The following is a 13,244-nucleotide window of genomic DNA, read 5'->3' as shown; positions in this document are numbered from 1 at the left end:
GTTGATAAAGTACAAGAGATACAATCAGTGCTTTGTCAGTGTTTACTCAGCATTCAAGGACATCAATATTTGCATAGTATTTTTACTGACATATAGTGCACATATGTTTTGGGCAAAAACATTTTTGAAAATTAAAATACGAACATTTGTAACAAACAATTGACAAATTAGCCAATGCCAATGCAAAACTTTATCTGCCTGTTAAAAAAAGAAGATAATCTTCTCACAAACTGGTGTTTGATTTTGAAACAGGAAAAAAGTGGGGAAACAAATGAAAAGACTAACATTTGAATAAAACCTGAAAGCAAGTAAATACTTTCTATGCTGCCTTATGGTAAACTTTGGTAATATTGATAAAGAACAACACTGGCTGATGATAAAATACAGTCAGCTGGCATGGTGACACTGCCAGTATTAACCTGCAGGGCTGGACTGGGACAAAAAAAATTGGGCATTTTTACTACAGACCGACCCACCAGGTAGTAAAGCCATAAAGACTCTGAATGAAAACAAATGCTGTTGTGACAGTGATGTACAGTCTTGTTGGTATATGTATGATTTCTATACATTTTACGTCAGATAAAAACTTTGGTTGTAAGATTTAGATAATTATTTAATAAAAACTAGGTATTTTAAATGAGAATAAGAAAGAAAAGTATTTCTTTGTGCCCCCCTTTCCCTGTTAATGCCCTACCTGGCCCCCTGGCAAAACTTTGCTAGACCCGCCCCTGCACAGTTACCAGCTGTCAGCTACATAAAAAAGGATCCTGGTGTTATTTATCTCTCAGAAACAGTTGATAACTTCAACTCATAAGATAAGATAAGATAAGATAAGATAACTCTTTATTGTCATTGCACAGTCATACATAGTACAGTAGTACAATGAAATTGGAAAAACTGTCCTACGTCGGCACTACATATAACACAACACGACACGATATGACACATCACAACGTAACAAACAACACAACACAGTATATTAACTTAGTATAAAAAAGAAGAATAAGTGTATGTGTATTGCACACTGTTATTATTGCACATTAATTATTATTGCACCTTGTTATAAATATAAATATTATTGTTATCGTTTTAAACATTGTTACCTCCCCCTAAAAAGTCCAGGGAGGTATCCAGTCAGGTCAGCTATTTACATTGATCAGGGCTATTGCCCTGTTGTAAAAGCTGTCCTTGAGTCCATTTGTTCGGGACCTCAGCAGCCTGAACCTCCTGCCAGACGGCAGCAGCTTAAACACCCGGTGTCCTGGGTGTGTGCAGTCCCGTAGGATGCTGCGTGCCCTCTTGAGACAGCGAGTGCTGTACAGGTCCTTCAGGGAGGGAAGAGGATGTCCAATGATTTTTTGGGCCATGTTGATGACCCTCTGGAGTGCCTTTCTGTGTGCTGTGGTGCAGCTGGAGAACCACACACCGATGCAATATGTCAGCACACTTTCAATGGAGCAGCGGTAGAAGACGGTCAGCAGCTCCTTCTTCAGGTCCATTTTTCTGAGGATTCTCAGAAAGTGGAGACGCTGTTGGGCCTTCTTTAAGACCGCAGAGGTGTTAGAGCTCCATTGGAGGTCTGTGTCTATGTGCACACCCAGAAACTTGAAACTGGAGACCCTTTCCACGCACTCCCCGTTGATGCTGACAGGCTGCAGCTCGGACTTCCTCCTTCTGAAGTCAACTACCAGTTCTTTTGTTTTGGTGGTATTGAGGTCCAGGTTGTTGTCTGCACACCAATCTGACAGCCTCTGAACTTCAGCTCTGTATGCAGTCTCATCTCCCCCTGAGATGAGCCCCACCACAGTGGTATCATCTGCAAACTTGATGACTGTGTTGTCTGGGTGGGAACTAACACAGTCATGTGTGTACAGAGTGTACAGTAGGGGACTCAGTACACAGCCTTGTGGAGAGCCGGTGTTGAGGCTGAGGGCTGAGGAAAGATGAGGCCCCACTCTAACTCTCTGTACACGGTCTGAGAGGAAGTCTCTGATCCAGCGGCAGGTGGTGGAAGGAAGTCCAATTTCCAGCAGTTTATCTATTAGTCTGTCCGGGAGTATCGTATTGAAAGCAGAGCTAAAGTCAACAAAGAGCAGCCTGGCGTAACGGCCCTGCACTTCCAGGTGAGAGATGGTGGTGTGGAGCATTGTAGCAATGGCATCTTCAGTTGATCTGTTAGCTCTGTATGCAAACTGGAGCGGGTCGAGTGTGGGTGGCAGGCAGGACATGATGTGATGTCGGACCAGTTTCTCAAAGCACTTCATTATAACAGGTGTTAGAGCAACTGGTCGGTAGTCGTTGAGGCTGCTAATGTTAGTACGCTTTGGCAGTGGGACAATTGTGGCTGACTTTAGGCACGGCGGGATGCAGGACTGGGACAGTGAAGTGTTGAAGATCTTAGTGATCATTCATGTCACCTAAAAGGTAAACCTGTTTCTCCATCACCTGTTCAGCTCTGATGATTCAGTAAGGACATCTCCTGGTTTCATCTTCATGTTTCCCTCTCACCACATATCTAAACAGACATCATGACCAGCAGCTTTACAGCTGTGGCACCAGCAAACATCAGCTGATACTAGAAATTAATATTAAATACATTCTAACAACAGCTGGTCAAGCTTAAACGTGCTGCTGTTGTTTAGCGCAATATCTGCTGGTTTCCTCTTTCTGGCGCAAAGTGGGCGATAAACAAACAAGAGAGAAAAGCCGATCAGCTGATCATTGATCAGTTTCATGATTGAAGTAGCAACAGGAGAGGGAGGGGGAGAGAATGAGAGAAGAGGCAGCTGTGCAGCATAAAGACAGAATAAATCCAGCTTTGTGTCTTTTTCCATTCTAGCTAAAGTCCGGGACAAACTGCGTCTCTTCTCAGCTCAATACGAAACGCGTAATATTTTCTCTGAATGAGGGACCATTCCATTTTTTTAAGGAGCCGTTGGCAACTCTACTAACTAACCTTATGAATAAAATAAAGTTCACTATCAGTAACATCAAAGCACCCACCCAGCTGTATAAAAACTCCGTCAAACTGGCTAGAACGCAGTATGAGTTATTGCAACTGACAGTAAAAAGTCAGCAACATGAAAATAAACTCCACCTAAACTTGGTTTATATCTGACCCAGATAGACTGCAGGTCATAACTTCTTACCTGAAGTTCAGTTCACCTGACACTCGGACTGGCGGCTGCTTCGGGTCTCTCCTCCTGCCTCCCCTTCCCTCATCCACCTGTTGCCTCTGTGGAAGCCCCGTCATAGCCACCACCAAACAACGGAGTTATTTCTACACATCGACCTGCATCTGGCCAATCCACCACCTCTCATTGTTCATGCCATTACAAAAAAAATAAAAAATAAGTCACTGGGGATATGCCCGATGGCCAGTCCAGCTATGTTAACCTGCAACCAAATTTGCAGCTCCATACAGCAATGTTACGACTTAGATTATATCTTATAACTCATAACTCTTATGTTAGCTGCCCTCAGTAGCATACTGTCTGAAATATTCGACGGCTGCAATAATTCTTTAAGTGTTATTTTTTCCTTGGTATTCTAATTTCACCGAAGTTTACTAAACTCAACAAACTTGATATTACTTACCGGGACATTTATTCTGTCCTCATTTTCTTTCACCGAAAAATTGTTTCCTGCAGTGACGTCTTTCGCGCTTGGCTCTCCTACCTTTGCTAACGTGATGCGCATAGCGCAGAAGCGATGCTGCATTCACTTACACTCGGATATCTGAGCGTCACCGTGAAAACATAATCGGACATTTGATATTTGATTGAATTTTATTGTTTTGCCTTTGGGGTGGCCAGTCTGGTTTGGGGGGTGGCCTGTATTGGACTGTATCCCATCTCCATCCATTCATTATGTCCTACCTGTGACTTTGAGTTGCGTTGTCCTTCGCACCAATCTGGATCCATACTGCAATTCACAGGTGTAATTTCCCCCGTCTCCCTCCTCTATCTCAGGTATCCAAATATGTGTGGTATTAACAATGATGGAGCTTCTCCATTCAACCAGCTCACACTCCTAACAGGAGACATAGGCAGAATAGATCAGTCGCAACCTTAAACAGAAGACTCATAAAAACTTTTCTGTGTTCATGCCATACCTTGTACCAGGTCATCTGCGGTTGTTTATATGGAGCCAAATAGTCTTCTATATCAGGACAGTGGATCATTTTGCTGTGGGTTATCTCAGCTTTCTCCAGATGGCGGATTTTGCTACTGAAGCATTTTCCCTCGTCGCTCTCTTCCACGGTCATCGACATGGACACTTTCATGCAGTATGTGGAGTTCCTAAACAGATTAAAAATATACATAAAAAAGTATTCTGTATCACTGCATGTTGACATCTTTCTCGGAGTTGTTGAGAAAAGAAACCACTTGACATCACAAATATAACCCATCTATGCAGTTGTTTCTAAGCCAATTCAAGCACCCTGAAATCAATCTGAGTGGGTTTGTTTTTAGCTGGTTTGTTTATCCATTCAAAAGTTAGCTACAACAGTGACATGAGTTATTCAACCATTTGTTCAACACCGAGACTCAAACTGTCAAAGTCTTATAATCTGTGTCAAACAGAGCTATTTTCTGGTGAAAATGCAGGGTGGACCCTTTGGCTCTGTTCTGGTTATTTCTGGTGAAATTATAGGCCCATTGACATCCCAGCTTTTCACTGACACCATTCAAGGAACTGGCAATAAATAAGAGGTTTTACAAACGCCATCATAAACAAAAGATTTCATAAAAAGCCTTGCTATACATTGGCTTCATTCTTGCAGATCGCAGTGAGCAAAGATAACTGTACTTGAGAACTGGTGCTCTAAAAATAAAATACACTTTGATTGAAATCAAACATTTTAAAGGAAAGAAATTAGAAAAATTTGACATAATTATATACACCAATTATGAGATTAAACTGTTAGGATCCATCCTTGACAACAAAGGGTAAATGGTAATGTTTAGTGCTGAATGACAAATAGAGTCACTAAGAAATAAAGTATCAGTCTTTGTGGTTACTGGCATTCTACTGTCAACCAAGGAGCAAAACAAGCGAACTGCAACAGCTTTGCTTTTAAAGAAAACTGTCACGTCAGTCACTTCACACAACAACTGATGAGTAGCGCAGAGACAGAGCTGCATTTAGAGCCCACAAGTGGATTATTGTTCAGAGGCCTGAAGCAGCACGATATTCACACCTGTAGCTGTTCTCCACATTAATATTTCAATAAGGTACGATAAGTGACCAGAGCCTGTGATATATGATGATTATGTTGAATTTCCTTCTCCTGACGTGGCATTTTACATGACTAATGAGTTTGAATTACATAAATCCTTTTTTAAAAAATTATTATTAACAAATAGCCCATAATACCACTGCACAGTGGACAAAACTGGCAATGAATATGTAAAAATGTACCACTGCGTGTATTTAGGAAACTGAATCAAAACTGACTGTTTGGGGTGTTTGTACAAAGATATTAATCGGATCCAGAGCACTCCTGCACATATTAACTTTTATCTTTATGGCAACAATATCAGGGAGCAGCCTCTCTAGAAGCAACATTTTGGTTAGCACGCAAAAGATGTTGTTTATAAAGCGAGCACAGAGAATAGCTATTAGCATTTAGCATTGCTGATACTCGTTTGGGGTTTTAAAACCTCGAATGCCTTCATTTCCAAAAGCAGCATGTTACTTGTTTCAATACAAAACACCTAAAGGACAAGTGAGGTCATACTGACACAGGCACAGAGACGAGTTGCTGACAATTTGGCACTGGTCATTTTTATAAGTATGATGTGATTAGTCGCTGGAGGTTGCTAGAAGCTAGTAGTTACTGTGAAATCAACTACTAAAGCCCTTTAATGTTGATCTAGAGAGTGAATTGTGTCAGCCTGATAAACACCGGTTGCTAGAGAAGAGTGTGCACTCTGTGACGTTCCAAAAGGTTAACAGTGTAAGAATAGTCACAGACAGTTATACAGTACTACACTAATAACCTCCTTGCAGTTGCTTTGGTTGTCACCAGATTGCCACAGTTTGCAAGTTAATGCCTTCGATGTAATCTCCGTTCACCTTCAAAGTAGAACTTGTGCCGGTACAACTAAAATTGACAGTCTACTAGTGCCTAAAGTAACTGTAAAGGAGTTTTAGAAGCAGGCTTTGTGGACATAGATAGTGCAAGCTTTATTAAAAAGCTGATAAACTAAAATCCAGATGGTCCACATTACTGAAGATTAAGATGAGAAACACTGAAGCACGTGGGAGGAAAATATACAATCTGCCAAGGACAAAGGGAAACGCAAGACTACACAGGGGCCTGGTTGGGTGGAGGTGAAAGCAGTCAAACACAGATGAAGCTAATAAGGACAGCAAACAATAACAAGGAGGGAAGGGAACTAAAACAAAAAGAAGATATGAGAAAACTAACTGTCAGAGTAAAACAGGAATTAACCAAAATAGAAGTAGGTTAGACAAAGAGATAAAGACCAGCGTTAGACTAGGATGTAAGATACAGGGGGACACAAAAGTAAGAGGAAGGGAAGAAGAGAATAACATTAGAAACAAGTGAAAAGTAATAGAAGCCAGAGGGACTGCAAAAGCTTGCTGCGCTGCCCCAAAGGGATAAACCTCAGCCCACTTCGTACAGTAGTTTCTAGACACATAAAATGTTTCTCAGCTCAGTCCAGAAGCCCGTCCACTAAATAAGGTTTACCCCTGCCCTGCCTTTTTGCACCTGCTGCAATTAGCATGCAGCTCCCTGTCGCAGCAGATGTGCAAAAACAGAGCCGAAGCAATTACCTCGAAGACAGGTAGGCTCTGTGGACTGTGTTGATAAAATGTGTGTTGTTATTTGTGCTAGCGAGACATCGGAGGTTACAGCTCACAGTTACATGCTGCCGTCATAACGCCATGTGTGACAGCGTGTCCTTGAGCCAAATTTTTCTAATGAAACAAAACAAGCGAACTTTGAAGTTTTCTTTCATGTGCGTGATGCAACACGCTTTCAACATCGTTTTCGATTTGAAGTCTTAATATCTGCTCAAGGTGATTGTAATTGTTGGTGTGTGTGTGTGGTTTTGTGGTTGTGTGTGGGCAGACTTTGCTATGTGTGCTCTCCCAAGTTCACCTCCAAACACAAAACAGCGCATTGATCTCTTAGTCTTACTCCCTCATGCACATACCCTGCCCAACACAGACACACACACACACACACACACACACACACACACACACACACACACACACACACACACACACACACACACACACAGAGCATTGATGGGATAAGTGGTTTAGATCCACTTAGATGAGAGGTTAAGGGACAATGGGTGTGTGTGTGTGTGTGTGTGTGTGTCTGTCTTACAGGGGACCCTGGATTTTTGTCATTGACCTTACCAAGACCACTGAGCATTGAACTAGAGGCCTGGAAAGCTTTTTATCCATCCATCCCCCAGTTTTTTCTACTCCTCATCAATCTATCTCCAGCCTACAACAGCATCTTGTTTTCTCCTCCAGTGATTCGGTTACCTTATCCTATACGCTTCTCTGACTTTTCTGTCCCTCTCTGTCTTTTTCTCTCAATCAGATATAATTCAGTCTTTTACTAACCCTTCTTATTTTTTGGGATTTGTTTTCACGTTCATATTAGCTACTTAATCACCCTTTATGTATAAATAAAAAAAGACCAAATAGCTAAATAGAAAGAAAGATATGGACCGTATCAGCCAAAATGATTTCCACACCAGCACTGTGTCAACAGGTGCAAGACAGGAGCACGTCAGTAGGAGAGCAGCAGTAATCCCAGAGCTCCATATGTCCCTAAAAACGAATGCGTTTCCGGCAAGGCAAGCTCCAGGTCACCTGTATTTGAGCCCATAAATGACAGAAATAGACTTGAAGTGTAAACACATGTTTCAGACTGTCTTTACAGGAGTACAGCTTGAGAAAAATGTGAGCTGTTGACCAACTGTTTAGACAGCTGAACTGATTAAAGTGTTCTGTCAGATGGCCTTGAGACAACTTGCCTCTTTCACCTAATCCCTTTTTCTATGTAAGCACTTTCTATCTGCCATTCATAATTTAATGATCTCCTGATATTAGAGGGTTAAAGTACACCAAAAAATCTTCTTTAATTTAAGTTAAATTAGTTTGTTTTTCCTAAAGAAGAAAGGACAACAGTTGCAACAGGTAAGACGTCTTTTTTTAGACCAATAACAAGAATGTGCTTATTCCATCCTAATCAATACGACATTTTTAGTAAAGGCAATGGGCTTTTTTACTGTACAATGTAGCTAAGCTATTCTTTATAATTACATTAACCCTCGTTAGCTGTTATTATGTTTAAAGTGGTATCAAAGCAGGTTGACTAAAGAGGCTACATCAGCTTTTTAAATACATTTAGCCTAAATGTTTACAGTAAGTAGGTAAAGCTACTGTCAGTGAGTTCATTGTGTACCAGGTATTTTGCAGAAAAAAGGCAAGGTCTAACCAAAATGAAGAAATTACAGTTTTAGAGATGTGGGGTTAAAACTTCCGACAGAGGATAATCTGCCAAGAGTCAAAGAAGCAAAATACCGAGCTGGAAATGAGCATAACAGGTTCCCTTTAAAATACCCCCGTGCATTGTGGCTTAGAGTCATCAACACAAACGTTGATGTTGATGACTCTCAGTCACGATGCATAATGTTACTCAGTACATTTAAATATGATGTCATAGAGATCCCGAAAAGCGGGGCGAATATGGAGCTGGAATGTCACAGCACTGACATCAAAAAACACCTGTGTTGCCAGCTGCTGCTAGCAAAACGGCACTGTTTGCTGCCTTCTTGCATCATCGATAACTCTCTGTCGCTATGTCCCAGCTTGTGGTAGTGCGCACAAGCCGCAATCCTCATTTATTTTACATAATTGCACAACAAACGAGGATTGCAGCTCATGTGCACTACCAGGGCGACCGTGGTTCAGGGGGTTGGGAAGCTCATCTGTAACCGGAAGGTTGCCGGTTTGATTCCCAAGCTATCTCTGTCCTGGTCGTTGGGTCCTTGGGCAAGACACTTTACCCTACCGCCTACTGGTGTTGGCCAGAGGGGCCGATGGCAGCCTCGCTTCTGTCAGTCTTCCCCAGGGCAGCTGTGGCTACAACTGCGGTTTGTCTGCACCAGTGTGTGAATGAATAGTGGAATTGTAAAGCGCTTTGGGTGCCTAGAAAAGCGCTATATAAATGCAATCCATTATTATCACGGGCAATATCAATGTGTGGCAAAATACTTGAATTAAATATCTATATGTATATATATACTAGGGGTGCAACGATACACAAAATTCACGGTTCGGTTCGGTTCGATACTTTGGTGTCACGGTTCGATATTTTTTCGATACAAAAAAATGTTCATGCATTTTTAATTTGTCATTTATTAAAATTATAAATATATATTTTAACTCAAAAGTACAGTTTTTAAATTTAACCCTAACCCTTGTGCGTGTTTTTTATTTTGACAGCGAATGCGCACCTGCGGACCACTTATGTGCAGCCCTGGTTATTTAGCTCATCATATTGCAGCCACAGAAATTATTTTGTCCATGAAACCATGAAGCTGCACTTTCTTTTTGCCTCATAGTCTGATTTGTCATAACTTCTCCGTTTTGTGGTAAGCTTTTCTTTGGCTGTCACTTCTTCACCCTGACCTGTCTTATTTGGCTCAGCAGAACTGAAATGCTTTTACACACTCACTCACATAAGCTCAGCGATTCTCTGCACGATCAACCTCTCACATGTTTAAGCTTGCTGCGGGAGATTTCACTTGTCATGTTTGCATAGTAAGCTAACGATTAATAAGACGATGTCAGAGGAATTGGTGCACAAATTATCATCACTCACAGATCAGTGCTGTCGCTCTCTATACACAGTTCGCACGATTGCAAAGTGAAAGCAAAAAAACAAGCGCAAATTCAAACGCGACTTCAATATGTCACATATTGACAGTGGCTCACCGATGCCAATGACATAATTACCCAGCTACATTTCCGAAAGAATGCAAAAGCATTGACATATATTTTTCCTACAATAGCCCGACGGGCAGGGAAGAGATAGATTTTGGTAGCCCGACTGAAAAAATCGCTAGCTCCGGGACGTCGGGCTAGCGATATTGCAAGCCCTGTATCTGATTGAGGAATCACTCATCTTTGGAAAAGAGAGTTTATTACAGAGAAATGGCTCTTTCCAAAATAAAACCTATACTATCCGCTTCTTCTGGGCTATATTCTCAGCAGCATAAGGAGAATCATGTGCTAACAGCTGTCTAAATGACTCGGCTAAAGTTAGTAGCATGCTTGCTTTTTTTTGTCTGCTTCCACTTGTCTTTGCACTACGATGATGTCGGCGTAAATGTGCAGTCATATTCGTTGTGTTCCCGCTAGTGCTTTCAGGTTAATCTCGTTGAAATTACCTTAACGCCACAACACGGCAAATCTCCGTTAGCCGCCGATCACTCCGTGCATGGGGCTAGACGGCCAACACGTTAACGAGCTAACTGCACTAACTGCGCTAACACACGCGGAGTAGTCGAACACAGATTCACTGAGCGCTCAACACAGACAGCATCGTCAGAAGGAAAATTGATAAAATAAATTACAAATGTTGTATTGTTCGATACATATGCGTACCGAACCGAAAGCACTGTATCGAACGGTTCAATATCGATACGAATATCGTTGCACCCCTAATATATATATATATATATATATATATATATATATATATACACACACACACACACACACACACTCTTCCTCACATATATACTTTTATAAACACTTCCCACAAATTGATTTTATGTTAAAAACATGCTTTAACCTTGTAGCTTTGATGATTTGGTTCTATACATTCATGCCAGTAATGCATATTGGATTGAGATGAACTGAAGCAGAACTGTCCTCTCTCTCTCTTTGCTGTCTTTCCACATTTCCCTGTTTTTTGTTTTTCTATCGGGCTTTGTCAAAAGCTCTCCCCCATTCCCCTTTCAACCTGAACACTGGAAGCCTGGCACTAAACTGTGAAAACAACAACTATGTAAAGAAGAATGTATTATGCATATCGCACTGTAAACATGATGATTCAATTAGACCGCAATGCAAACGCTGTGTCAGAAGCATTTAGCACATGCTGTGCGCCTCTTATAAATGCAAATTGTTGGTACGTGTGTGGGTGTGTGTTCATATCTGGCGCTATGTGAATACATTTAAATTGCTTTGTTAGTAAAAATGCCCCTGAAGTTAAAGACATTTGTCTATTTAATGTGATACAAGTTAGAGTCGTACACATTTTTGGTTTGCTGTACCAACGAAAAAAAAAGTCACTGCAGCTGGAATTACGAAGTTATCATAATTAGATATTCAGGGGGTAGGTTTTTTTTTTCCATTGCCATTTACCTGCAGGGCAAATAAGTAATAACCAACCGTGAATATACTGTATTTGGGATTATTAGAGGAGAACGAACATGCTCTACTATATGAAATGAATATCCAACACGTTCAGGAAAACCTCATTATAATCCACATCTAATTAAAATGTGTCCATGGCCTTTGTTCAAGAAATTACAAGATGTCTAGGAAATTACAAATTAAAGCAGAAGGAGATGAAGCAGAAAAAAATAGAGAGATGAACCAAAAAAAGATAAAATAATAGCGTATATTCGTGAACAGGTATAGTCATTTCTTGTGTCAATTAATTGTATTCTTTCAAAAAGAATTCCAAGAACCTGGAAATCAAACATCCTTCAGATCAATTTAATACTTTTTCTTCCTAAATATACATACAGAACATAAGGGATATTATCAGCATCTGCTATTTGATTTTCCGGTTTCATCTGATTAAATTCTCAGTAATGATACTTTTACAAAGAAAAGACTACATCATTAGCTTCCCAGGAATGATCCGTTATTTCAGGTAATGGTAAAATAGTGTTATTGCCAAAATATCCAGTCTAGGACAAACTGTTCAAAGGCAGCTCCAAATTACCCAGATCGAAGAAGCCACACATATGCCTGCATTCTGTTTGAACATTGACATAAACTTTGCAAAGGTTTGCACATCACAGATCAGTGGCAAACAAAGCAAATCACCTAAAATTACTAAAACAAATTTCTTTATTAAGAATTTCCAGCAAATGTCATGCTACCTGTGTGTGAACATATCAGAACTTCATCCATTTTCTTAACTGGTTATCCAACGTGTGGTCACACAGGAATAAGGAAGACTGACCAGGTGGTCCAAACCCAAATCATCTTGCTGTAAGGTGAAAGTTCTTCTGCTTGAATGGTAAATGGACTCGTTCTTATATAGCGCTTTTCTACTCTGAGCACTCAAAGTGCTTTACACAACTCATTCATTCACCCAATCACACAAGCTATTTTTCTAAGTTTTTATTGTTATCTAACATTCATACACACATTCACACTCTGATGGATGCATCGGAGAGCAACCTTGGGGTTAGTATCTTGCCAAAGGATATTTGGCATGCAGACTGGAACAGACTAGGATTGAACCAACAACCTTCCGGTTAGTAGGTGACGTGCTCCACCTGAGATACAGCCACCCCTGTTGTTTGACAGATGACACTCAAGCAAGCAAGCAATTTATGTTAGAAGTGGTTTAATAGAGAAGGCATCTTTCTGCTTCAGAGGCAGATAAATCTGACATTCGTCAGCATAGCAGTGGAAGGATATTCTATGCTTTCTGAGGATGGTTCCCAGGGGCTGTAGATATAATGAAAAAGAGCAGAGGCCCTAAAATTGAGCCCTGCAGGACCCCAAACTGAAAAGCGGCAGAGGAGGACTCATACCCTAAAAAGTTAACACTAAAAGTTCTGTCAGAAACATAAGCTCTAAACCATTTCAAAGCAGTACCACGAATGCCTGCAAGATGGTGCAAGCGAGACAGTAAAATGTTATGGTCTACAAAAGCAGCTGTTAGGTCAAGGAGGACAAGAACAACATAATTACCATAATTACCACTCTCCATTTCCAGTTTGTGTTTCACTGTTTTAGTTTATTACAGTTAAGAGAATAGCTGGCAAGTGTTTGCAGAACAGTCAGTGTGTTCCTGGCAAACAACTAACCAAATCAGTCACAAGCAGGCTTTCACCACTGGCCAGAAATACATTTTTTAATGTATTTACAATTTTTTATCACATGACCAGTAGTTGATAGATAGATAGATCTCTCTTTCTTTTCTATCT

At 40.7% G+C, this 13,244-nt stretch overlaps 1 protein-coding gene across 1 annotated transcript in view; it reads right to left on the bottom strand.

Moving 5' to 3' along the window:
- il1rapl2 (interleukin 1 receptor accessory protein-like 2) overlaps nt 1-13,244 on the bottom strand; it is a 506,271-nt gene that overhangs the window by 173,459 nt on the left and 319,568 nt on the right. The window contains exons 5-6 of the mRNA XM_085419351.1: nt 4,115-4,301; nt 3,879-4,032 (exon numbers count right to left, since the gene is read on the bottom strand). Of these exons, the coding sequence (XP_085275477.1) occupies nt 3,879-4,032; nt 4,115-4,301 (341 nt within the window). The remainder of the gene's footprint in view (nt 1-3,878; nt 4,033-4,114; nt 4,302-13,244) is intronic.

This window comes from Rhamphochromis longiceps, linkage group LG2 (assembly GCF_057381845.1).
Source record: "Rhamphochromis longiceps isolate RC_006_pf linkage group LG2, R_longiceps_female_GT1.1, whole genome shotgun sequence".
Classification (NCBI taxonomy): Eukaryota; Metazoa; Chordata; class Actinopteri; order Cichliformes; family Cichlidae; genus Rhamphochromis; species Rhamphochromis longiceps.
The sequence above is the reverse complement of the archived record's forward strand: the minus strand, read 5'-3'. Positions and strand labels throughout refer to the sequence as shown.